This window comes from Leucoraja erinacea, chromosome 19, assembly GCF_028641065.1.
Source record: "Leucoraja erinacea ecotype New England chromosome 19, Leri_hhj_1, whole genome shotgun sequence".
Lineage (NCBI taxonomy): Eukaryota > Metazoa > Chordata > Chondrichthyes > Rajiformes > Rajidae > Leucoraja > Leucoraja erinaceus.
Window position 1 is genome coordinate 12,556,636 of NC_073395.1, and position 24,116 is coordinate 12,580,751.

At 39.8% G+C, this 24,116-nt stretch overlaps 1 protein-coding gene across 1 annotated transcript in view; it reads right to left on the bottom strand.

The window, feature by feature from the left end:
- Positions 1 to 7,236: 7,236 nt before the first annotated feature.
- LOC129706223 (importin-8-like) overlaps positions 7,237 to 24,116 on the bottom strand; it is a 74,334-nt gene continuing 57,454 nt past the window's right edge. The window contains exons 15-20 of the mRNA XM_055650321.1: positions 21,929 to 22,024; positions 18,241 to 18,461; positions 15,804 to 16,006; positions 14,295 to 14,510; positions 12,980 to 13,096; positions 7,237 to 8,219 (exon numbers count right to left, since the gene is read on the bottom strand). Coding sequence (XP_055506296.1) covers positions 8,122 to 8,219; positions 12,980 to 13,096; positions 14,295 to 14,510; positions 15,804 to 16,006; positions 18,241 to 18,461; positions 21,929 to 22,024 — 951 coding nt within the window. The 3' untranslated portion in view covers positions 7,237 to 8,121. The remainder of the gene's footprint in view (positions 8,220 to 12,979; positions 13,097 to 14,294; positions 14,511 to 15,803; positions 16,007 to 18,240; positions 18,462 to 21,928; positions 22,025 to 24,116) is intronic.

A 24,116-nucleotide genomic window follows, 5' to 3' on the forward strand; every position in this document is an offset into this window, starting at 1 on the left:
GATAGCGTCTAGAATTGCAGGTCTCTCATTCGCTCTCTTTTTCCTGTTTAATCTGTGGCAATTTGTTTCTTGTTAACTTCCGGAAGACTCGCTCTAATATGTCAGAAGATAACTTGGCACAGCTTTGAAGAACAGACCATCCTGGAACAAGCCATTTAATAGTTCCATGAACATCAATTACACTCATGGCCTTTCAATTGATCTGCCGCTAATGGCTAGGTGGAGTTTCCTTCATAACAATAAAAGCCACAAATAAACTCGGTTAAATTTGGTTCTGTATAGTGCAATGGAACAATAAGGCATCACAACTGCATGAAAACATCTGTCACTGAAAAAAAACCTGCAGAGGATATGTCACCCTGCTCATTGAGGCACAAATATCTTCCCTGACATGGTTATATCAGGTTGACATACCAGATGCCTTCCACAAAACATATACTCCAATCGCTTTATTAAAAGCAGTGAAATGGGCAGCATTCAATATATTTTGACAGTCAATTAAACTTTAGGTTTGTCTAGAAAATAGAAGTAAGCTCTTGGATCATGCAAGGTTTTGGGGATCAATGGCCCAGCTGGTAGATTTGACTCATGGCTCATTCTCTGCTGAAACATGTTAGAATTGAATTTGGAGAGGCAATGGAAACTGTTGTTGGAGGGAGACAGGAACAATTTTGAAGAGGGGAGAACGAGGGAAAGATGTTACAAAGAATTGTCCGCAGTGTTTCATCCTGCTCTTGGTCTCAGCATAATTCTTTTCTCCCCTTGTTTAACTTCTTCCCACCTAGCTCCATCACCCTTGTAACACCCCCACCTGCTGGCAACTCCTCAGCACTTTCAATTTTCCAGTTTCCCCAAGTGCTTCCATCTCACCGTGGATACAGGCCACACCATTCTTCCAACAGGATCCTATGTTCCTATGTTACGCACTCAAATGAAGGCTAGACATCAATCTTGTTCAATATATAGTACTGTAATTTCATTTAGTGTCAGTCAGACAGAGTGGAAACAAGCCCTTCGGCCTAACTTACCCACGCCAACCAACATGCCCCATCGACACTCATCCCTCCTGCCTGCGTTTGGCCCATATCCTTCTAAACCTATCCTTTGCATGTACCTGTCTAAATGTTTCTTACGATAGTAAATGATTCTTGTGATAGTACCTGCCTCAACTACCTCCTCCGGCAGGTCGTTCCATACATCCACTACCCCTTGTGTAAAAAAGTTACCCCTCTTTAATAGGGTTCCTATTAAAGCTCTCCCCCCTCCCCTCACCTTAAACCTATTTTTTCTGGTTGATGATTCCCCCTCAGGCAAAAGACTCCAATGCATTCACTCTACCTATTCCTCTCATGATTTTGGACACGTCTTTCAGATCACCCTTCATCCTCCTGCGCTCCAAGGAATAAAGTCCCAGCCTGCTCAACCTATCCCAATAGCTCAGGCTCTGACAACATCCTTATAAATCTTCTCTGCACCCTTTCCAGCTTTTACAAAGTACATTGTTATGGGAACTCATGCCACTCCTCCCTCTATGAGGATATATAGAATATTGTTTGTTCCAGTCCAACTTGGATTCCCTCACCTTTTCAAATGCTGGAAGACTATCAGTCATCAACCTTGCCCAAACTTTCCTCCACTTTGGTTCAAAGCTGTACCATTTTTTTTTTGCATAAGTTGTGTCTTGGAAACTACTTTGCCTTTCTTTTTTCTTCATTCCAGTTCTGCCAAAGGTCATCTCATCGACCAGAGCCATCTTGTTTTTACTTTCCCCAGCCCGTAACATACGAGGACTATACCAATGCTATTTCAATTTCCCCCATAGCATTTAATATTACTTTTGTTAATGATGTCTTCCCTTTTCTTCAAGAATGAATTCCATCACTTGGTTTCAAGTACCCAAATACTTCTTCCAAGTGAAACATTGATTTAATTGCAATATGTTTAATGCACAGCATATTCTATTCAGAGTGCACTCTCCTCTTCAAATGCAAATTGCGCAACCCTCGACTTCCAAGCATTTGGCATTGCAATTCTCCATTCCATTCTTGTCCCCAAACTGTCTCATTCTGTTCATGTAGTTCAACTGAAGCTTAAGGAAAAGCACCTTGTCTTTTGATGAGGTACCTTGCTTTCTCAATATTGTGATAAATAATTACAGATCATTACAATGGAACGCGCATACATATCGTTTCAACTGCATTTTTTTGTTGTATCGTTACTTGTCCACACTTGGCTTTGCGCTATTTTACCTGTCATTTAAAAGTTTGCTGCCTTTTCCCTTTGGTTCATTCTCTCCATTCCCGCGATTACACATGTTTACAACGTATTGCATATCCAATATTTGTTAGTTTTGACTGCTGCAACAAGGGCTTTAACTGACTCTATCCGTAGTTTGATCACTTGCAGCAATTTACCAGGCCTATTTGCTGCACCTAATCGAAGCAGTAGAGACGCATCACAACGTACACAGCAAACATGGAGACGATCTTAAATTGCAGGTACTGTCAATACTGCCCCTTCTAAAGTTAGCTTGTGAAATTCAGCACCACACGTGACAATGGGTTTTAGTTGTGTCAATATCAGCTATCTGTGTCTATCACAAAATAGTTAGCAAAGATAGAGTTCTTTAAATGTATTTGTATTTCTGGTGTAGCATCTACATTAGTAGTAGATGGACAGAAGCTCTGAAGCTCAATCGCTATTGCAGATTGAACACCAACCACGCACCAGTGCCTGTACATCTCCCAGTTATCCCAAGTTTGAAAACACACACCTCCAGATTCAGGGACAGTATCTTCCCAGCTGTCATCGGGCAACTGAATCAACCAGCGAGCAGTGCTGAACTACTATCTACCTTTGGTGGCCCTTGGACTATCCTTGATCGGACTTTACTGGCTTTACCTTGTACTGAACATTATTCCCTTATCATGTACCTGTACACTGTAAATGGCTCAATTGTAATCATGTATTGTCTTTTTACTGACTGGATAGCACACAACAAAACCGGTTCACCATACCTCAGTACACGTGACAATAATAAAGAAGCTAAACTTATAGTTATCTGGAACACGTAATGAAGCAGAATCAAGCCGACAACATTCTGGAAAGCTCAGACCAGCTTTGAACATCTCACCTGGGAAGAATGTCAGAGAAGCACAGTGGCATAGAACCTGTTTAGATCATTAAATCGCAATTTTTTTGGGCCACGTTTGCAGTGGACTGTTTTGTACCCGACCTCAAATGGGCAGGTAACTCAAAGAATGTTTCAAAATGTTCTTTGGTTCCATCACCACAATTTAACTCTGATATCATTGTTGGTGCTTCTGCTACATACTTTCATTGTACGTCCACCAGTTCTGGAACCCTTCCTCTCTACCAAGGGGATCTGTTTTCCCTACATATACTGTCTATTCATGATTTTAATTAAATGTCTTCATTAGATCCTCTCACAACCTCTCTGTTGCACGTGGAGCAACCCTTTCCAGCCTTTCCATACAACTGAAGTTCCCAATCCATACAATTATTATGGTAAAACTCTTGAAAATCCTCACATCTAACCAAAGTGTAGCCTCCGCATACAGCAGTCCAATCTCTGAATTTAAAAAAAGGATGGCAAATTCTTATATCAAATCACGATGCATTTAAAAGCAGTTCAGCTCAGATATTAAATATGATTAAATGCAAATCTAATTTACTATATTAAAATGTCAAACACCGAATTGTTAAATTAAAGCAGCGATTTGAATTCTTAAATGAAAGTAGAAACTCATAAGTAAAATGATGTTCAGCCGCTACTACATTACCAATGGAAAGAAATCCAATTAAAACCAAATGACATCCTGTATCACAAGTAGTGTTCTACAAAAAGCTACAACTTTTGAGGGTAATTATTTTTTATGGCTTATATTTACAGGATTAATTCAAGACCAGTGAGTTTGAAATTAAACAGTACAATGCATCCTAAATGCCTTTTGAATTTGACTGGTCCTAGCTCTCCAGAAATTCAGATGGTTAAATTACCTCGAAGTTGAGCTACTCGCAGCAAGAGGTTTGAGGGCTCAGACCCAGTTCATAAAGTGAAATTATTAGTCAAGGGCTGAGCATTCTGGCCAGCAGGGGAAGAGGGAGTAAGTGGAAGAAGGCTGAGTTGATAGCGGAGTCAGGGGATATGGTTCAGATAGCGGAGTCAGGGGATATGGGGAGAACGCAGGAACGAGGTACTAATCGAGGATGATCAGCCATGATCACATTGAATGGCGGTGCTGGCTCGCAGGGCCGAATGGCCTACTCCTGCACCTATTGTCTATTGTTTCCACTCTTGAGAATGATCCACGTACATACATACAAAGATTTTTAAAAAAGGATGCTTACCAAGAAACCCACAGCAGTAATCGATAGCCATGTATCTGCAAATGTTAGGAGCCATTCGGCCCCTCATGCCAGCTTCACCATTTAATAAGATCACGGCTGTCCCAGGTGTAACCTCAACTCCATATTCCCATCAGCACTGCAATTTTTCATCCTTTACTTATCACATATTTCTGCCTTAAACATGTTCAATGGCTCTGCTCCCAAGAGACTCACATCCCTCTAGGACAAAGTGTTGTACCTCATCTTTTAAATGAGCAACCCAACTCCTTCAGGTTACACTATGGTCTATAACACAAAATAGTTGCTTAACATGCTCCAGCACCTCTCCCTGTGAAAGAAAAATAACAATGGTGCCTTGGATAAACATTCAGAATTCATGGTTCGGGTATCATTTTAACTTCTTCTTTCAAGTTCAATAATATTAGCCGTCTCACAGCGCCAACCTTCTTGTTCATCGCAGTGTGCGTCTGCATCACCTTGGCTTTGCACCCTGTCTCCCGCGTGTGTGTGTGTGTGTGTGTGTGTGTGTGTGTGTGTGTTCCACTCTGACAGTCGCTGTTTTTTCAGGTGACTGCCGGCAACCTGACAGTCGCCTGAAAAATCGCCGATGTGGGACAGGCCCATAATTCTCCTTTATTAAACTTTTATTTGAATTATTTCTATAAAGAGTTAGTATTCACCGCTGAATAAAGAGAAAAGCTATGTTTCAAGATTCAAAGATGGATTCTCTAATAGTTGCTACCAAAGAGAAATGCAGGGCAAGCTATTTTTTTTTTTTAAACAGAATGGTAGATGCCTGGAATGCACTGCTTGGTGTGGTGGTGAAAGCATGTACAATAGTGGCGTTTAAGAGATTTTTAGACAGGCACACAAATATGCATTGGATAGAAGGATATGGATCACATGCAGGCAGAAGAGGTTAGTTTAATTTGGCACATGTGCAGCACCGATATCATGTGTCAAGGATCTGTTCTTATGCTGTACTGTTAAGTAATTTTAGTGCTCTACGTTCAGTTAAAATATTTTGTCTGATAGTCACCAGATTGATAATTCTAGATGGCACTTTTGGCAACTGATAACCACACGCACAACTCACACTAAGGTCTTTTAGTGGAGCTAAGATTCTGAATGTTTAAGGAAGTGCATCAGTCAATTAAAGTCTCGTAGAAGTGCATTAATTGCAAATGAAGAAAATTGGCAGATGTCATCATACATTCTTCATTTTCTGGTAATTACATGTTCATTATGTTCAATTCAATCTCATGAAGTGGAGCAGGTACATTGTCTATAATTTCACTCTACCCAATGCCTGCCATTCTGCTTTTATTTTATGCTTTAAATTGATCCCAGCTACGACAGGTTAACAAATGTTTTTCTCATCAAATGAGAAAATTCTCCAATTTGTTCCTCATATTTTTAAATGAGTTTCTTTCGGTGGGTGCTCAGACCATGAAGTTTATATTAGCTTTCAGAGAAGTCCCATGTTTTCCCTGTACCCTATCCTCTATGTGTCACGTCCATCAACTACACACCTCTCCCTCCCCCCATTCAAAAGCAAAGCCAAGTGATCTCTGGACCCAGCCCCAGTGTCCACCACAGGTCATTACCTATAGGTCACCTGACAGATTTATTACTGACATAGAACATCCATTATTCGGAAACCAGGCTGAACTTTTCTTGAATGTTTGATGAATATTCAAGAACCTGGATATTGGAAATAAAAATACCGGTAACACACCATACAAGTATAACACAGAGAATGCTACTTCATTATAAAACACAAAACTAAAAATGTAAGGAAATCATAAATTATGACAACATATCATAAACTATTTTTGGATTTAATGCAGAATGTAATTCAATTCAGGTTTTGAATAATCTCAAGGACAATGATGCTGCATCAATAACTCGAGAGATTTGACATTTAAAACTTCATACATGATGCTACATTGTTATTAAGCAAATTTATGCCAATTTTTTTCACTGCACCAAGTCTATTTGTTGCAACTCAACCCAAATAGAACACAACGTGCCTGTTTTCAGGTTTGATGTTTCCGTGAATACTGGGATAATATTTTCAGGCCTAATACATGTCTGAAACCATGACATAAAACCAAGCCAGTGGTGTACTGACTTCTATCCTCATCTTTCATTGATTTTCACCAATGGTTTATTTTTTTGTATATTTCTGTTCTTCAGAAACTGGATATATTGGGAGTTTCCCAGTTAACCATTACAACATCGATGGACCAACCGAATGTGACTGTGGGGAGGCAACCAAAACTATGGAGCACTTACTTACCTGCCCCCTCCTCCCAGAGCCCTGCAAACCAGAAGATCTCAAGATCTTCAACCCACGTGCCAGAGCCTGCGTTATGCAGTGGCTTGGAAAAGTTTAGCGACACTAGAAGTTAACCATTGTTGATAACTATCTAACATGTCGTAATATTTGAAATCATTCCATCACCATGAAGTTTCTGACCTAATCTGTTGTCACTACATGAATTCTTGCATAACCATTCCAATGGCAATTTCCTTGTTTATATTCTGCATAACCAATTCTCAGATTGCAAAAGTAAAAACCCAAAATATTGGGGGTAAAAAAAAAAAAAAAAAATTAGGTCAGGCAGCATTTATAGTTGAAGAAACAGAGTTAATGTTTCAGGTTTTTCCTTTCCCCTCAGTCGGTTGAAACTTCAGTATGACATGCACCGTAAAATGGTCAAGTGTGTAAACTGCCTGTCCCACTGAGTTACTCCAGCTTTTTTGTGTCCATCTTCGGTTTAAACCAGCATTTGCAGTTCCTTCCCACACAAGTGTGTAATCCCATTGGGTTTCAAAACAAAATGCATTTGGACAAATATATGCTCAACCAAAGGCTTTATTGAGGCATCCAATAGCTGAGAATGAAAACTCACAAGCTCTCTCAAAGGATTGATGTAAATATACAATAACCAGTGTTGACAATTATTTTACCCACCTGGGCATTTGACACTTTATATCACATAAACAAAAAAATAAATCATGTCCCAAAATCCAAAGTTCTCCTGAATTCCATTCAACAGTTAAATATACTGTCAGAAAATTGATCATATTCCACTGTGCATATAGTTATTAAAATCTGCCTCCCCTTTCAGAAAAAAGGGATTGTGACCGTCCTCCAAGTCCGACGTGAATTGCCACTAATCTTTTATGAAGTTGCAATTTGTTTAATTCTAGGCTACTACTGCTGTCACAGATCACAGAAACCGACAGGTTTATACCAAGGATAAATATTTTAAAACGGTAAAACAGTTACCACACTGAAATTTAAAAAATAGCAGAGCTGGAATAAACAGATTCTTTTAAATCTCTGGCAAATATTTTAAAAAAAAAACCATGGTTAAAGTATTTTCCTTTAAAATCATGCTACTTCTTTCCAAACTAAAATCTGAGGCAAACGACGTGCGACAGAAGGCACTGTATCTGTATTAACCCGTCAAATGCTTATGTACTGGGAACCTGAGAGCCAGTGGCTAACCAGACCTTTCTCCATAGTGCCTGCTGAGGGGGGGGGAGAGGGCAGATGATTTTCACTCAGTTTGAGAGAAAAGTAAAGAAACCGACAAAACCCTCAAATGATAATCGAATGACGATCCAGCGCTGTAGGGGTCCGACTCTATCGCGAAGGTTTCTCAACAGCTTCTATCATGATGAATCAAATATTTTTCTTCATGATGCCCTGAAGTTTCATAAAATGACACGCATAGTTCAATTGTTCCCTCGAGTTGCCCCAAAACTGAACATTGTTGGAACTGGTGCAGTCATGTCAAACTTATAGCCACCTTGTCCTTCAATTTTCTTGGATTCTGAGGAAAAAACAATATGGTCATACAGTAAAACAGCACAGAAACAGCCGACCATCAACCATTCATTAAACAATGTGAACATTTACATTACATTATTTATAACATGTATATTATTAACACCAATCATTTACACATTCAGTGCTGCAGGGCTTCTAGCCTCTACCAGCAGCATGTGTGGAGAGAATGCGCTGGAGGCCCTACAGCAGCCAGGAGGGTCGTGTGGATCGGGTGCCGCTGGAGGGCCCACGGATGCTCTACACACAGATTGGACACAGCCTGCAGCACCACAGAGCTGCGGAAGCGGTGGTGAAGGACATCCACAGCATCGCCAGACAATGCCGACCCCTGCAGCACCAACCCAGTGCGGCCGCTAGGACAACAGGCCTTACAGGCCAAGATAAAACCCATACTTTTAAGAACTTGAAACAAGCACAAGTTTGGCGTTGGAAACGTGGAGATTCTTTGCGCGCTACTTCAATTAAATCAACCATGCTCACACTGTGGGTTTGTAGATGAATTGGCCTCTGTAAAATCACCACTGATGTGCAGGGAGTGGATGAGTAAATGAGATAACATAAAAATGTTGGTGTTCGTTCCGATCCATTTCACGTTGTATATTAATGATTTAGATGATGGAATTGATGGCATTGTGGGCCAAGTTTGCAGATGATACAAAGATATGTAGGGAGGCAGGTAGTGTCGTGGAAGAAAGAGTCCGCAGAAGGACTTGGTAAGGTTGGGAGATGGGTCAAGAAATGACAGATGGAACACAGTGTAGCAACATGTGTGATCATGCACTTTGGTAGTAGGAATAAAGGTGTGGACTATTTTCTAAATGAGGCGAGGTTTCAGAAATCGGAGGTGGAAAGAGACTTGGGGGTGCTGGTTCAGGATTCCCAAAATATTAAATCGATGGTAAGGAAGGCAAATACCATGTAAACATTCATTTTTGAGAGGACTAGAATATAAAAGCAGGGATGCAATGCTTTATAGGGCAATGGTCAGCCCCCATTTGGAATACCGTGTAGTTTTGGCTCCATATTTGAGGGAGGATGTGCTGGTGTCAGAGAACAGGTTTAAGAGAATGATTGTGCTAACATTAAATGAGTGTTTGACAGCTCTGGCCTTGTACTTGCAGGAGTTTAGAAGGATGAAGGGGTATCTCATTGAAACTTGCCGAATAATGAAAGGTCTAGATAGGCTGGATGTGGAGAGGATATTTCCACAAGTGGCACAATCTATGACCAGAGGACAGCCTCAGAATAAAAGGACATACCTTTGGAAGGGAGACATGGAGGAATTTCTTTTATCAGAAGGTGTTGAAGCTGTGGAATTCATTGCTACAGGCAGTTGGGAAAACCAAGTCTTTGGATATTTCTAAAACGGACATTGAAAGCTTCTTGATTAGTAAGGGTGTCAAAGGTTACAGGGAGAAGGCAGGAAAATAGGGTCAAGAAGAAAAGAAAGGTCAGCCATGATTGAATGGTGGAGCAGTCTTGATGGGCCAAATGGCCTAATTTTTTTCTTATGTCTTATGAACTATTGTGAACCGGTGGACAAGGTGGGATAAGGGCCCGTTTCCATGCTGTATATCGAAATCAATAATTAGTGCACTGTTGTATTTATTTACGATAAATGTTGCACTTATATATCGTATGATTTTATTAAATTGTCTTCAAAACAAAGAAGGAGCATGTGACAATAAAGTACCATGGAGCCTATGCACCATTGAATATTACATTAATCCTACATTAATCCCATTTAAAAAAAAAATTCTCCCCACATTCTCATCAACCCCCCCCAAATTATACCACTCATCGGCAATGGAAAATAAACCTCTCAATCCGCAAGTCTTTGGGATGTGGGAGGAAACGTATAAAAAACAAAAACAAAAAATCTGAACATTTCCATGGCTTGGATTTAAAAGCAAGCGCACATAGATAATGTAATCATTCAACATGAAGATTTCACAATTTGAGTCAGTCTGCTTTGAATAACATTCTGAAACCTCTAATCTTCATTATTAACACATCCGCTGTTTGTTTAACAGTGAATCATTTTGATTAATTCGCAGCCCATGGATCACCTCCAAGAAATGTCAATGAAGCAGTGAATCTCATATATTCTGCTTTTCTTTTAAACCTTGGATACCCATATTGTGGAATCATTGACAATTATTATTTTTTTCATTTAGTTTAAAATAAAAAGGATTGTGCAAACTGATGCTTGAAAATCTCCACTGCTACGAAACTCTCATCACTGGTATTTAAAAAAAAGTCACATTCCAATTTTCTATGCTCTTTCTCAAATTCTCTTTCTTGAAAACTGAAGGTACATCACATGAACTAATACAATTTGAAAATGACTGATTTTGTACAATTCCCAAGGCGTCGCACTTTTCTCATATAAAATCTCAAAGTTGTTGACTGGCACCCAAAAATAGTCCAATTTTCCCATACCAGCAACATGTCCCAGCTACACTAGTCCCATCTGGCCACGTTTGGTCCATATCCGTCTAAATTTGTCTTATCCATGTACCTACCTAACTGTTTCTTAAATGATGGAGTAATCCCCACCTCAACTATTTCCTCGGGCATCTTGTTCCATACACTCACCACTTTAATGTCATTAAAATTTGAAGAGAATCAAAACTGTATATGGCTTTCATTTGCATTCCAGATTCACCTGGGGAGTTGAGCATGTGCCAATCATTTTGGCATAGGAATTTGGATTCAATGTAAAATAAGTAAAAAAAAGACTTGCTGAGACTCATTTCAAGGCATCTGCATAAATTTAAAGAGGTCAGACAGAAGTCAAAGGAAGAGGTGTGGCAGGGGTTTGCTGGATGATTTCCCACTAGGATTGTACACTTCCTGCAGAACATGCTGCAAGATGATTTCCTTGCTATGGAAATTGTATGAGCCAAATTGTTCACATCTAAACATTCTTGACATTTTAACATTGAGCATGCAATAACTAATTAGCAGTAAATGCTCATCAATATGTGATGTTCAGACAGATTTTAAATAAAGTATTCTGTCCATATTGCAGTAAAAGGCATGACGACGTCAGTACATCGTAATACTCCTGTTAATCTTATATTCACAAAAAAATACTGATCAAAATTTGTGTCAAGAAAATTAAGCTGCATAATGCACGACCAGATTCGCTTCACCAGAGTACTGACCCTGCTTTTTTTCAACCATGGTTTGAAAAACATACCTCTTATTTCACATTTACTATTTTCATTAACGCTGGACAAATTTAGATTAAACATTCAGTCACAAAACTGCAAATTTGGCGTACAATTTCTCCATGGATTAAAAGTATACATGGAATAGTTGAGGCTAGTATATGTTTGTTTTTAAGGGAATGTTATATAAACATGACAGAGTACGAAATGGCTGTCTGTTGATAGGAAAAGATGACATTTAGATGTCAATGATATTTTCCTGTGCTTCGTCACTCTATAGTTTTATCCTTTTCCCATTTAAAATATAAATGTTAACTTAAATTTGATAGGTATGGCAGAAATGGATATGTAAATTGAACTGAATGTATGCATTGTTGGGGGGAGGGGGGGGGGGGGGGGGGGGGGGGTGGGGAAGAGGATATATAGTTATCTGTCATAAGCGAGTTCGGTATGCCCAGGCCAAACTATGCCCACTATGCACAAACATTGCTGGAAAGCAATGGAGATGTGCACATATACATTTCTCCTGTTTTTTCCAGCTTTGATTCTTCTAGGTAAGAAAATACTGCTTTCAAACTATGAATTAGTTGATTTTATTGTTCCTTTGTTAAAAGCTAATTATGTTGTTGTTTTTATTGCTTCATGCTTTGGTGACTGAGCGTGATCGTGCTCGGCCGTGGTCAGGGTCGGGTCCGGGTTGTCGGAGAGCGTGTTCCTCGGGAGTTGGAGTGGGGATGGGCTGGAGTCAGCGCTCCTTCTCCGTGCTGGCTGTGGGCCTGAGGCTGCTGGTGTCGTGGTCCGGGGTCGCCCCTGGGATGGAGGGGGGGGCAAAAACGGGGCAGTCCAGTGGCGGTTCGGCAGCGCTTGCGGCGCAGAGGACCCGGGTTCGAATCTGGCTGTGGTTCTGTGCGCGCTCTCCCCCGTCTCCCACTCGCATCTGCCCTCTCTCTCGTTACACCCGCTACCTGTTCCTTGTTTGGGCGGGGGCGGGGTGGGGGGGGGGGAGATGAGGAGTTGACCATTTACGGGAGTCTCTGGAATCGAGAATTTCATTGCTCTTTCGTTCAGGCTGAAGAATTCTATTGCCTTGAAATTAGCAGAATAGTGAAATTCGACTCAGAAACGATCATCGTTGTGTTCTAGTCAGGAATACATTAATTTTCCTATAATGGCACCCCCGTTCCTCAGATTAAATATATTTTTACATAAATTATGAATAAAGATGAGAATTTATACAGTTTTTTCAGCCAGCGCTTCATTCACTTTTTGTTTATGGTGAATGACCTTTGGCATATCCCATGATTCCCTGCGTTTTTTCAGAATACTGAACTGGCTTATTAAATTGAAGTTCTACTGACAATTGAAGATAATCAGCAAGTCATCTAGTGACATCAGCAGGCGAACATCAGTACTGCACGAGCAATTTTAGTTCAGTGTAGAAGATGCACCATTTTAAAGCTTGAAGTGGATGCAGGAGAATGAGAGGGTGGAGATTTGCCGAAATCTGAACATGCTCACCAATGCTGGTTCGATTTAAAGAATACACAGCCCCTTGTTTGGCACTAACCTTCTGCATTTTTCCTCTGTTCTGTTAGTGTGAAGATCTCCTGCAACTGTTTCTTCTGGTCCTCACTCAAAGGGGCAGTGAGAGTCTGATACCAGGCAGCATCCACACTCTGTATTCCTACAACAGTAAACAAACCCAGAAAGTTGCACACAAAAATCTTGCAAGTCTCTAAATGCAGTTTTCTCAGCTTTCAATGCATATATTGATTTGATATTAATCATTAATATTATTATGTACACACCTCTCATGTTTCGAAAAGGGAACACAAGGATTGGAGCTGTTAAGTTACTCTTTTCTGCTCTGATGTCACAAATGTGAATCTGAGTGGTGAATCTCTGGAATTCTCTGCCACAGAAGGTAGTTGAGGCCAGTTCATTGGCTATATTTAAGAGGGTGTTAGATGTGGCCCTTGTGGCTAAAGGTATCAGGGGGTATGGTGAGAAGGCAGGTACAGGATACCGAGTTGGATGATCAGACATGATCATATTGAATGGCGGTGCAGGCTCGAAGGGCCGAATGGCCTACTCCTGCACCTATTTTCTATGTTTCTAAATATGTCACACACAGAGACGGCGTGGTGGCGCAGCGGTAGAGTTGCTGCCAGAGACCCGGGTTCAATCCTGACTACAGGTGTTTGTCTGTACAGTTTGTATGTTCTCCCCGTGGCCTGTGCGGGTTTTCTTTGAGATCTTACGTTTTCCTCCTGCACTACAAAGACGTACAGCTTTGTAGATTAATTGGCTTGGTAAAAATATAAAAATTGTCCCTAGTGTGTGTGTGTGGGATAGTGTTAGTGTGCGGGGATTGCTGGTCGCTGCTTGGTGGGCCGAAGAGCCCGATTCCGCATTGTATCTCTGAACTAAACTAAAATTAAGTAAAAGTCAAAGAAAAGGACTTTGGCACTATCTGACTGTCTGCAGAACAACCAAACTTTGCCAACTTTTATTTACCATTTTCTTTAAGACACTACACAGTGTCAGGTTTAGTAATATAATGGTAAAGTTAAAAGGTCTTGCTCAATATTCTTCTCGGGTCCATTGGTATCAACAGTTAAATAACAAATGTATCGCAGAATCACTGCCGAAAGATATTCATATACCAAAAATGCAAGGATTTCTTAAGTTATTGTATTGTCAGTCATATTATTTACAAATAACTTTTGTGGGATTAATCTGGAATTCTGAGCAATGGAAACTAATCCATAATAGTTCAGAAATAATAACTCACACACTTAAATAGATTATACAATGAAATGGTTAAAGGAACTTCAATTTCAATATTTGCATATGAAAGGAAGCATTGTCTGTAAACATACTTAGAAGAGCAGATGTGAAAATCTGATATTCATCAACATAGTTGTCTTCATCTAATGGTGTTGAGAAACCTTCAAGAGCAGTTTCCTCTAACCCATCTTCATCCCATTCATCGTCATCATCATCCTCCTCATCTTCCTCTACCTGGTGTTGCTCCAGCATATCTAGGTACTGCTGACCTGCCTCGCGAATGTCATCTTCGTCACTTGGAATCTCTTCTAAAATTGAAAAGTCCGCTTTAACAATTAAAACCTACAACATTGATCTCAGCCTTTTCTTGAATAATAACACGGGAAGAAAACGTTTAAATGAGAGAGCTCTTTGGTAAAGACTTCCACCAATTGTTTGATTTGTTAAATCAGGAAGCAGCTAATCAATGGCATCCAAATTTCCTCCCAGAATGGCACCAGAATGTTTAAATATATATTCTGGAGCTTTTAAGAAAATGGATCACCCGGCTGGAAAAGTGGATTGGATTCGGAGTGGTGATTTTCCCAAACGGACACACACCAAATATCTGGCGGAGACTTATTGTGACATTTATAATTATGGTTAGTCAATCTCCATCTGTGGAAATAGCTCCCAACTAAGGAATCAACATCTGCGGGAGAGATTAGAAAGCTAAATATTGCCCAGGAAGAAAGTAAGGGAAGTGTTGTAACCGAAAATTCCAACTTTCTGTTCTGTGGTGGTTTAACATTTAGAGACACAAGGAAGGATGGTGAGAAAATATTATAATCCCACCCTATCAATTAGACTCCACAATTTCAATGTAATACAATTACAATTTCAACAACTGAATGTAACAAGGAGCAGAGTGCAAAAGGGAAGATTACTGGTCAATTTGATGGAAATTCCTTTTCAACTCCATAGTCGAACCAAGGATGCTTTGAGAGCTCATGGCTATCCATCACCAGGGGTGCTTAACTAGCATGCAAATCTCCTCCCCACCAATGTCACGATTTTCGTATTAAAGTGTTTTAGAATCATAGAGATTTATGGCAAAGATGCAAGCCATGGGACTCATTATTTTGGAGACGATTATTATTGTTAGACTGCTACATCTTTATCTATATAAACCAAATATATGAGTAAGATATTTCATAGTTTACAGCCCTTAAGGAAAATAAATATTTTCTGGTGTTTCTTCCTTTAATTTGACATGAAGCCTTCAGTCTCACTAACATTACTTACTTAAAATGAGTTATCCAACTCCTATCAAAACTTTAAAACAATCCCATCTCTTGAGAGCTTAGACTTCTCCAAAGCATACCATGGGATGCGACTGCGGAATTCAGTGAAGCTACATCCCTCCTAACTCATGCAAACGATTAACCTGCTATTGTTAAAGGTACCAGCCAGCAATAAGCCCACGTGAAATAGTCATCTAGTCAACACTTTAGGGGCAAGAAGAACATTTGAGAGGCAATTTAACCAACATTAACATGCAACTACAGAAAAAGAGTCAAGGTTCATTAGGAAACTAAGTGCATAGTTTGTAAAAAAGGAACCATTTTCTTCGGCATCCTCGTCTTCTTCTCCATTTTCGTCCTGATCATTGGTAATTTTGCTTGCATAGGCTCGCTTGAGGCCGAGGAAGAGAAGTAGTAACGAAGGCAGAATCTGAGCGGCTACAGCATTCACTGCTTCAGGTCTGTTTTGCATTTCCATTAGAGTGCTCAGACCAATAATACAGACCTTCCGGTCATGAAGCCTGGCAATAAAAGTGAAGCAATTACAACAAAGGCATTAAAATGCACTCAGAACTATTAACCCAATACAGATAGAGTCTACGTCTTGTACTCAATCAAATCATTTAAAATTAATATTAATTACAGAAATCAAAGAATGAATAAAATAGTGAATGTGAAAAATGATAAATTCTCTGGTGGCAAAATCGTCTGACCCTCAATTTTGCTGATTTACATTGTAATTACAGACAGGGTCAGAAAATCAACTTAAAATAATTCCCATGGTGTATACTCAAGAGACATTTTGGTACAAATTACAGCTATTTTTAGCTGCTATAAATAAGACCATGACCAGCCCAATTGATCCAGTTAGCACGTTTGACCTTTCAGTAATATCAAAGCTGTCCTTCCATTTTCTTTAATTAGAGCGGAACTGTCAACATAAAGAGCTGATCATAGCCAAGTATATAAATTAGAGACATGGTGTGGTCTACCACTGCTTAAAGTACTAAGTTAACTAATCAAATTCCTGGCAAGTTCACACTGAGAATAGCACATCTCAGAAACAGAATAGCTCAAGAAGCATATATTGCAGCACATTAACTACAAAAGCTCTTGAGGATACCGGCCAACGGGCACAGGTGACCCCTAAATTCATTGATACTCTCATTTAACCTTCACCTTGCATTTTCCAGCATTTCGTCCATACCGTAATCATCCAAGGCATCCATTCTGCTCACCTAGTTCAATTGCTTGTAATTCCTGAAGATCATGAGGACTCCTATTGCCAAGCCCAGAAGATCAATGAGAGTCCACGTCGTCTCCAAGGCCCAAAAGATTGGAGAGGTTTCAGTTCCTATGCCCACAGATAGCCACTGATTTCTCAACCAATGGAGTATTTTTCTATTCACCCCCAAAAACATCTCTCCATTATTTTATAACCTGCACAAGACCATCTGCTAGATTTTTCTGCGAAAGTGTAAACGGTCACAACATTTTCTTTCTCCATTGCAAACATTGCCCAATCTCAACAATAATCTGAGTAGTTCTACTACCAATAAAATGGAGCATATCTTCTGCTAAGCACACATGAATCTGCTGGCAAATGGAACCGTAAATGAGTCCATAGCATTGTGCTGCTCATCGGCTATGGGTTGGTCCACTCCTAGACCATTGCTGGACCCCTCCTAGATCCCAACATGATAACACAGATTTTCCAGATCTCTCGGCGGGAACAATCTGTTCTCAAATTCCGATATTCTTGGTGCAAGTAAAGCAGATCCATTAAAATCAATGGAAATAATCAGCAGCTGGGTTAAAGGCAAGTCAAGTTTTTTATTGGAGACACAAGAAACTTCAGATGCTATAACCTTGACCGCCAAATTTGCCATTTGAACGTTTGTTGTCCTTTGATATTCAAAACATTTAAAAACCACTGGTGATGCAGCAGTATAGTTGCTGCCTGAGTACAGCGCCAGAGACCCAAAGGTATCAAAGGTATTTTATTGGTCACATTCACATACACCCAGGTGTAATGAAGTGAAATGCTTTTTGCCATTTTGCAGCACACAAAAAAAGAATACAGACATAACACCAATGAGAGTCTTAAACACAAAGAACATCCCCCCACAATGGCTCCCACCATGAGGGAAAGCACAAAGTCCAGTCCCCAACCCCAGTTCACCCATAGTCGGGCCCATTGAGGCCTCCACAGTTGTCTCTACGGAGGCCCAATGTTCCTGGCCGTTCTCACCTTGAATTAATTAAAATACCAGAGCAAAAGGAGGCTACAGATTTTTGGTTATTGAGTAGAGCTACTACTCGTGGAAAAAAGTTGTTTTTGTGCCTGGCTTTGGCAGCTTTGACAGTTTGGAGTTGCCTTCCAGAGGGAAGCGATTCAAAGAGTTTGCGGCCAGGGTGAGAGGTGTCAGAGATGATCTTACCCGCTCGCTTCCTGGCCCTTGCAGTGCACAATTTGTCAACGGAGGGAAGGTTGCAGCCAATAACCTTCTCAGCTGATCAGACGATTAGCTGTGGGGTGGGGTGAGGGGAGGGGGAGCTCTCCTAAAGTCTACAATAAGATGTTGAATATCACAGTTACTCTAACTAAATTTACTGATATATCTTGCGAAACACACTTCAAGTTGAGAAAAGAATTGACGAAGTCCAAAACCTTATTAACCTTTATCTGTGCACAACCTCATGCTGAGATTTGAAGTTAGTAATGATGATTTAGGTGTTCAAAGGATTTGCTTACCCAAGAAAACAATCTGTGTCATTCATCCACTGGTTAATAAACTGTGCTGTGATCGGCTCTGCACTATGCGAAAAGCGAATGTTTTCCAAGGTATGCACAAGCAGCATGGGGCTGTAATAAAGTGCAGCAATGGTCACCTGGAGACACATTGTCCGAAGTTCACTTGTTTTAACTCCACGTGTTAGTCGTTCCAGTACAGCTTCAACAAACAAGGGAATGCACTAATGAGGAAGAAAACAAATGGTTTAGATTTTTCAGGGTACACACAAGCGATCCTTTTCTATGAATAAAAAACATGAATGCTCTCTCTTCTGTTCAATTCCTTTTACATGGACCTGTAAAAAATGTGTACCATTGGGCAATTTAATTGCACGTGTCCTAACCATGTGTTCTGCTAACATCAGTGTACTGTAGGAAGTGGTGATCATGAGTTTGATGCAATACTCACAAGAATAGAATAACATTATGATGCTCATTCTCTGGGTTGATATATGAAGGGCAGCCACATTAACCAGATACCTTAAGGAATCTAAGAATGGGATGCCGGAGGAGGTAGTTGAGGCAGGTACTATTGCAATTTTTATGAAACATTTAGATAGATAAATGGATAAGACAGGTTTAGAGGGATATGGACCAAACGCAGGCAGGTAGGACGTGCAGATGGGGCATGTTGGTCGGTGTGGACAAGTTGAGCCGAAGGGCCTGTTTTCATGCTGTATGGCTCTATTACTCTTCCACAGAACTGTCCATACCAATCTTGTAACTGTCCCAGAAGAGCCTGGTTAATTCTTCAGTGCAGGTCTTCAGTAAATCAGATGGGATGTGATACCCTCACCTATATCTTGATATTATGCGGATTAAATTGGATTGGTTGATGACTGGCTTCTGTGATGACGAGGGCTTCAGAAGAAAGTGAAGATGGATCATCCACTTGGCATCCTCCAGCTGAACACATTACAAATATTTCAGTCTTATCTATAACACTTGTATGATGGGTATCATCACTGAAGAGGAAGAGATGCACTCAGCCTCTCCTCCTGTCCATTGTTTAATTGGCCACCATTCATGGTGACAATGTGTCAGGACTAAAGAACTCCCATCTGGCCCTTTAGTTGCAGGCTGGCTCAACTCTCGCCAATGTATCATTTATGGTTTTTAGCAGGCACATGGTCCTGTGCTACAGCTTCCCGAGGTGAGCACTTCTGGGTGTCATGGTCCAGCATGTCCTTCCATGCTGCTTATTGCTGCCATATCTGTTTAGATCCAAAGACGTGACTGTCATCCCAAATAATGTAAAGAGGGGGTGGGACGCGTGTCCTGGGAGCAAAGGCAAGACTCAAAAGGTGCAGCACAGTGACCACTCTTACTTGCAGTCATAGGCCGATGATCTGCCCCATAAAGATAGCTGCATTTTTTTTTGTTGCCAGAATCAGAACAAAAATAATTTCTATATCCTATGCCAGCATACATATACAGATGTAGCACTGAATGGTAGTTTTTATAACATGACAGACATGATTTACCAAATGGATTAATTATAAAATTGTTATAAAAGTTATAAAATGTTTATAATGTTTATGATTCAATTTTACTGCTTGTCTAAAGGAACAAAGATAGATTGGGTGATGGAAAGAGATTTAGTGGTAATTTTTTGAAAGGGAACCGGATTGTTACTTGAAAATGAGAAATGTGAGGAAGACGTGAAAGGAATAGGAGATTGGATAGTATACGCACAAAGGCCCAAATTAACTACTGCACTGCACAATTTTATCAATCCTTTGAGCACGTCAATGGATTTTTTTCTCAAACACTACAAAATGATTGGAAATGTTAATTTTTATGAACACTGTGAAAGTCTGTAGTGTTTGATGTAATTATAAACTGCAGTTGGGAAGATTTCATTCAAGGGAAAAGCAATGTAAATTTAATGTGAAATCCAAGAAATCCACAATCAGTCAAAATATATACAAGCAGATAGCGTACACCTAATTTATGGAAATGTGAGGCTTGTCAGCAAGACATCAACAGGCTTTGTGTGTCTGTGTGAACAGATTGTAATAAAGCATGGGAATAATGACCCACACATTAAAAACAAATGAATCGAGTGTATGATTACAATTACTGCAATGTAATGAAATGCTGGGCTCCCATTACAGGTTTGATTACATGTAATGACTAATGCAACACTCTGCAAGATGAAGATGTCTCCATTTTAATTCCTAATCTGAGATAGATCACAGCCAACACCTTCAGTCTGAGTGTCCAGGAGACAGAAAAAAAATAATTCTAATCTATATTTCTCCTGGAAGATGTCCGTGTAGATGTCAGCGTAATGCAAGTGGTTTAATTTCCCATTTCTTTTTGCGGTGAAATATTCTGCTCAGTCACTGCCTTGCAAATAACAAGACAGCCGTTTGGGGCAGACACACCTGAAATATAAGTAACTGCTGTTGGTACCAACACAGAAGGCAAGGCTCAACAAAAAAATAAAAAAAATAAAAATCACAGTGATATGACATAGCATTACTGAATTAATGAGCAGAACACATCTGAAAACCTGTTGACATTACAGCTTACAGCAGAGATTAGAGAGCATTTCCATAGTTAATAGAAAATATTACTTAGCTGCAGTTCAGGAAAGGTGTACAATGCTGAGAGCCTGAAAAACAAGCTATGTTTTGAACAAGAATCGAAGCTATTTCAGAGAATGAATTAATTCAAAATCTTGCGACTTTGACTTCAGAGGTTAGATATTTATAAATGCTGCAGTTCTGGGAATCACAGTTTATGGTAAATCATGAGAAAAGGCTTGGAAGATCTGCAAACTGAGGAAGCTAGTTTGACTCAGAATGTAGGTGTGACCTTGTATCTTCAGAATCTATATGCAGTAAAGGACTAGATCACAACTCAAATTGTATCTGTATATTCTCATATACATCTCTTGACACATCATCAAAATATACCCATCATCAAAAGGGTACAACAATGGCTTTTGACCACAGGCGATCACAGCTGAACCACAATTACCTCGTTAACTCACACCAGATCCAAACCCAACGTGAACGACTGTAGTTAAAATACTAACAGTTTCAGACAAATGTTGGGTCTGGAACCTACATTTACAAGAAATAGCAGCTTGATTCAGAGCTGCAAGCAGGATCTATTGTACTACCTTCAATCCAAGATTATAGTGCATTAGTCATGACATTAGTGAATACATTATAACAACCGAATCTGACACCACAAAACTGCTGTCCTCAGATGTTCCCCTGCAATACTGAATGCCATGAATGCATGGACAGAGGGATTATTTTGGGTATGAGAATACAAATGAACTGCTAGAATTACAATAACTGAAACAAAAAAACTAAAATGTTTCACTGGTCACCCAGTTGGTGGGGGCTGGAGATTCCACATATTAGTCACAAAATTCTGCTGAACTAACTAATCCAATGCTTCCTGGTGAACTGCCCATTCAGCATGTTACACACAAGCATGCTGACCTCATGCTAAACAAACCCATGGCTTAATTAATCTTCTCCATAATTTATGAGTCGTTCAAGCACATCTGAAAACAATTAATCAAACCTCTGCAATAAGATATCAGTTAGCCAGTCAGCGTTTCTCCCTGCTTTTGTTATATCAAACTTTTTATCCTGAGACATTGCTGGTAGCTCCGTTCTGTTACCTGATCAATGCCTTTCCCCTGACACTGAAGGATGATCACTTCAAGCAGCTTTGCAGCATGGCACTCCGCATCTTCTCCTGCATCCCCCGTCAGGACCTAAGAACGCAATTACAGGTTTACAGGTTTGCTGCAAAAATAGGGCCAGGCTTTCATCTGGTAATAACTGCACAAAAAGCATTTAAACCTATGAAAATATCATTTGCCCAAAGTCAGTGTTGTTTCAAGGTGCTAATCGAAAGACATTCTGAGAGGCGAGGTCACAATTATCTGAAATTATTTGTCAATGCTACATTTTGGAATTACAGAAAATGATTGCTCAAAGAATAGTTTTGTTTTTGTTTTGTTCACAGCTTGTATGGGGAACAGCCCTGACCAAGATTGCAAGAAATTACAGAGTTTTGATGTAGCCCAGTCCATCACACAGAGCAGGTGCCCGCCCCATCATTGACTCCATCTATACTTCAAGCTACCTTGGGACTGCACTCAACGTAATCAAGGACCATTTCCACCATGTTCATTCCTTCTTGTCACCACGGCTGCCGGACAGAAGATACAGAAACTTGAAAGCGAATTCAGATACAGCTTATTCCCCTCTGTAATCAGACTTCTGAGTCTTCCTTCCATAAGCAAGGATAGGGTCTCGACTCCACAATTGGACATTGGACACTTTCTCTGGAACGGTTACACTACAATGCTGAGAAACTAGATTCTGCATTGTGGCATCTTTCTCATTGCTCTACCATTTGTATCTGCTTGCCTGATTGTATTTATATCCGATTAGTATGGTTGGATGGCATGTAAACATAAGCTTTCTGCTATATCTTGGTATACATGACAATAATAAACCTAAATAAACTACAAAGAGGTAGATTTTTGTCATAATGTGATTTAAATGATATATGGAATTGATTCAGGGAAACAGGATGTAAAAAATATTGCTTTAATCCCTCTCAACCCAAACAGCCCAAAATCTGCAAAATACAGGTTCAGGAATTGCTTCTTTCCCCACAGCCATCAGACTATTAAACACAACTTCAAACAAACTCTGAACTATAACAGCCTATTGCACTTTATTTGTTTATTTATGTGTGAATATATATATTCTATGGTATATGGATACCCTGATCTGATCTGTATTTATGCCTACAATATTCTGTTGTGCTGCAGCAAGCAAAAATGTCATTGTCCTCTCTGGGACACATGACAATAAACATTTTATTGAGATATGTATAATGGGCTCCCCATCAGTATCTTTACACACAAACCTCTTGTGAGTACTTAATGGCTGTTCCTTCATGAAAGGAACACAGTTAAGCCCCTACATAATGACCTACACATTCATCACTAGTCACTTAAAAGACCAGTTTATTTGCACCTTTTCCCGTCTGTCAACTAATTATCAATCCATGATATTTTACCACCTCATCCCATGTGTCTTGTTTTTTTTTAAATATATATACACACTAACCTCTTACGTGAAACCTTACCAAAGGCTCTGAAAATCCAAATGCATATCCACTGGCTTTCCCTTATCAATTCTAGCAATTACAGGCTTAGAATTCTCCAGTAGGTTTGTCAAACACAATTTTTCTTTCATAAATGTGTGCTCACTTTATCTAATCCCATTGTAAGTTTTTAGACTGTCTTGAGATTGTAGCATTTTCCTAACTACCCATGTTAGGTTAACGAGCCTGTTTTTCATTTATCTTCGTCTTTTTTTAAATAGGAAGGCTACATTTTCCACCTGCTGTTCTGCAGAGATCATTCCATTATCTATAGAATTTTGGAAGTTGACAAGCAATATATTCTTTATTTCCTTGACTACAATCCTCCAATACTCTGGGATTCAGATTATCAGGCCCTGTAAATGTATTAGCTTTCAGTTCTATTAATTCTCCAGCATTATTTTTTAAGTAAAATAACTCTTCTTTTCATTAGGTTATTGGTTCCATAGCATTCCTGGTGCTATCTTTATGGGAATATTGAGCCAAGTTGATTTGTCAGTTGTTCATTAGAGATGCCATGGCACTATTGAAAGAGGAAAACACTTCTGCATGTTAAGTGTCGAATATTTATCTCTTAAGCAATACCACCACCAACTAAATGGTCCTTCATTTTACTGTTGCTGACATAATCTCTCTGTGTAAATTGGCTCGTCTGCTCATACATTACGAAGAGAACTCGGCCT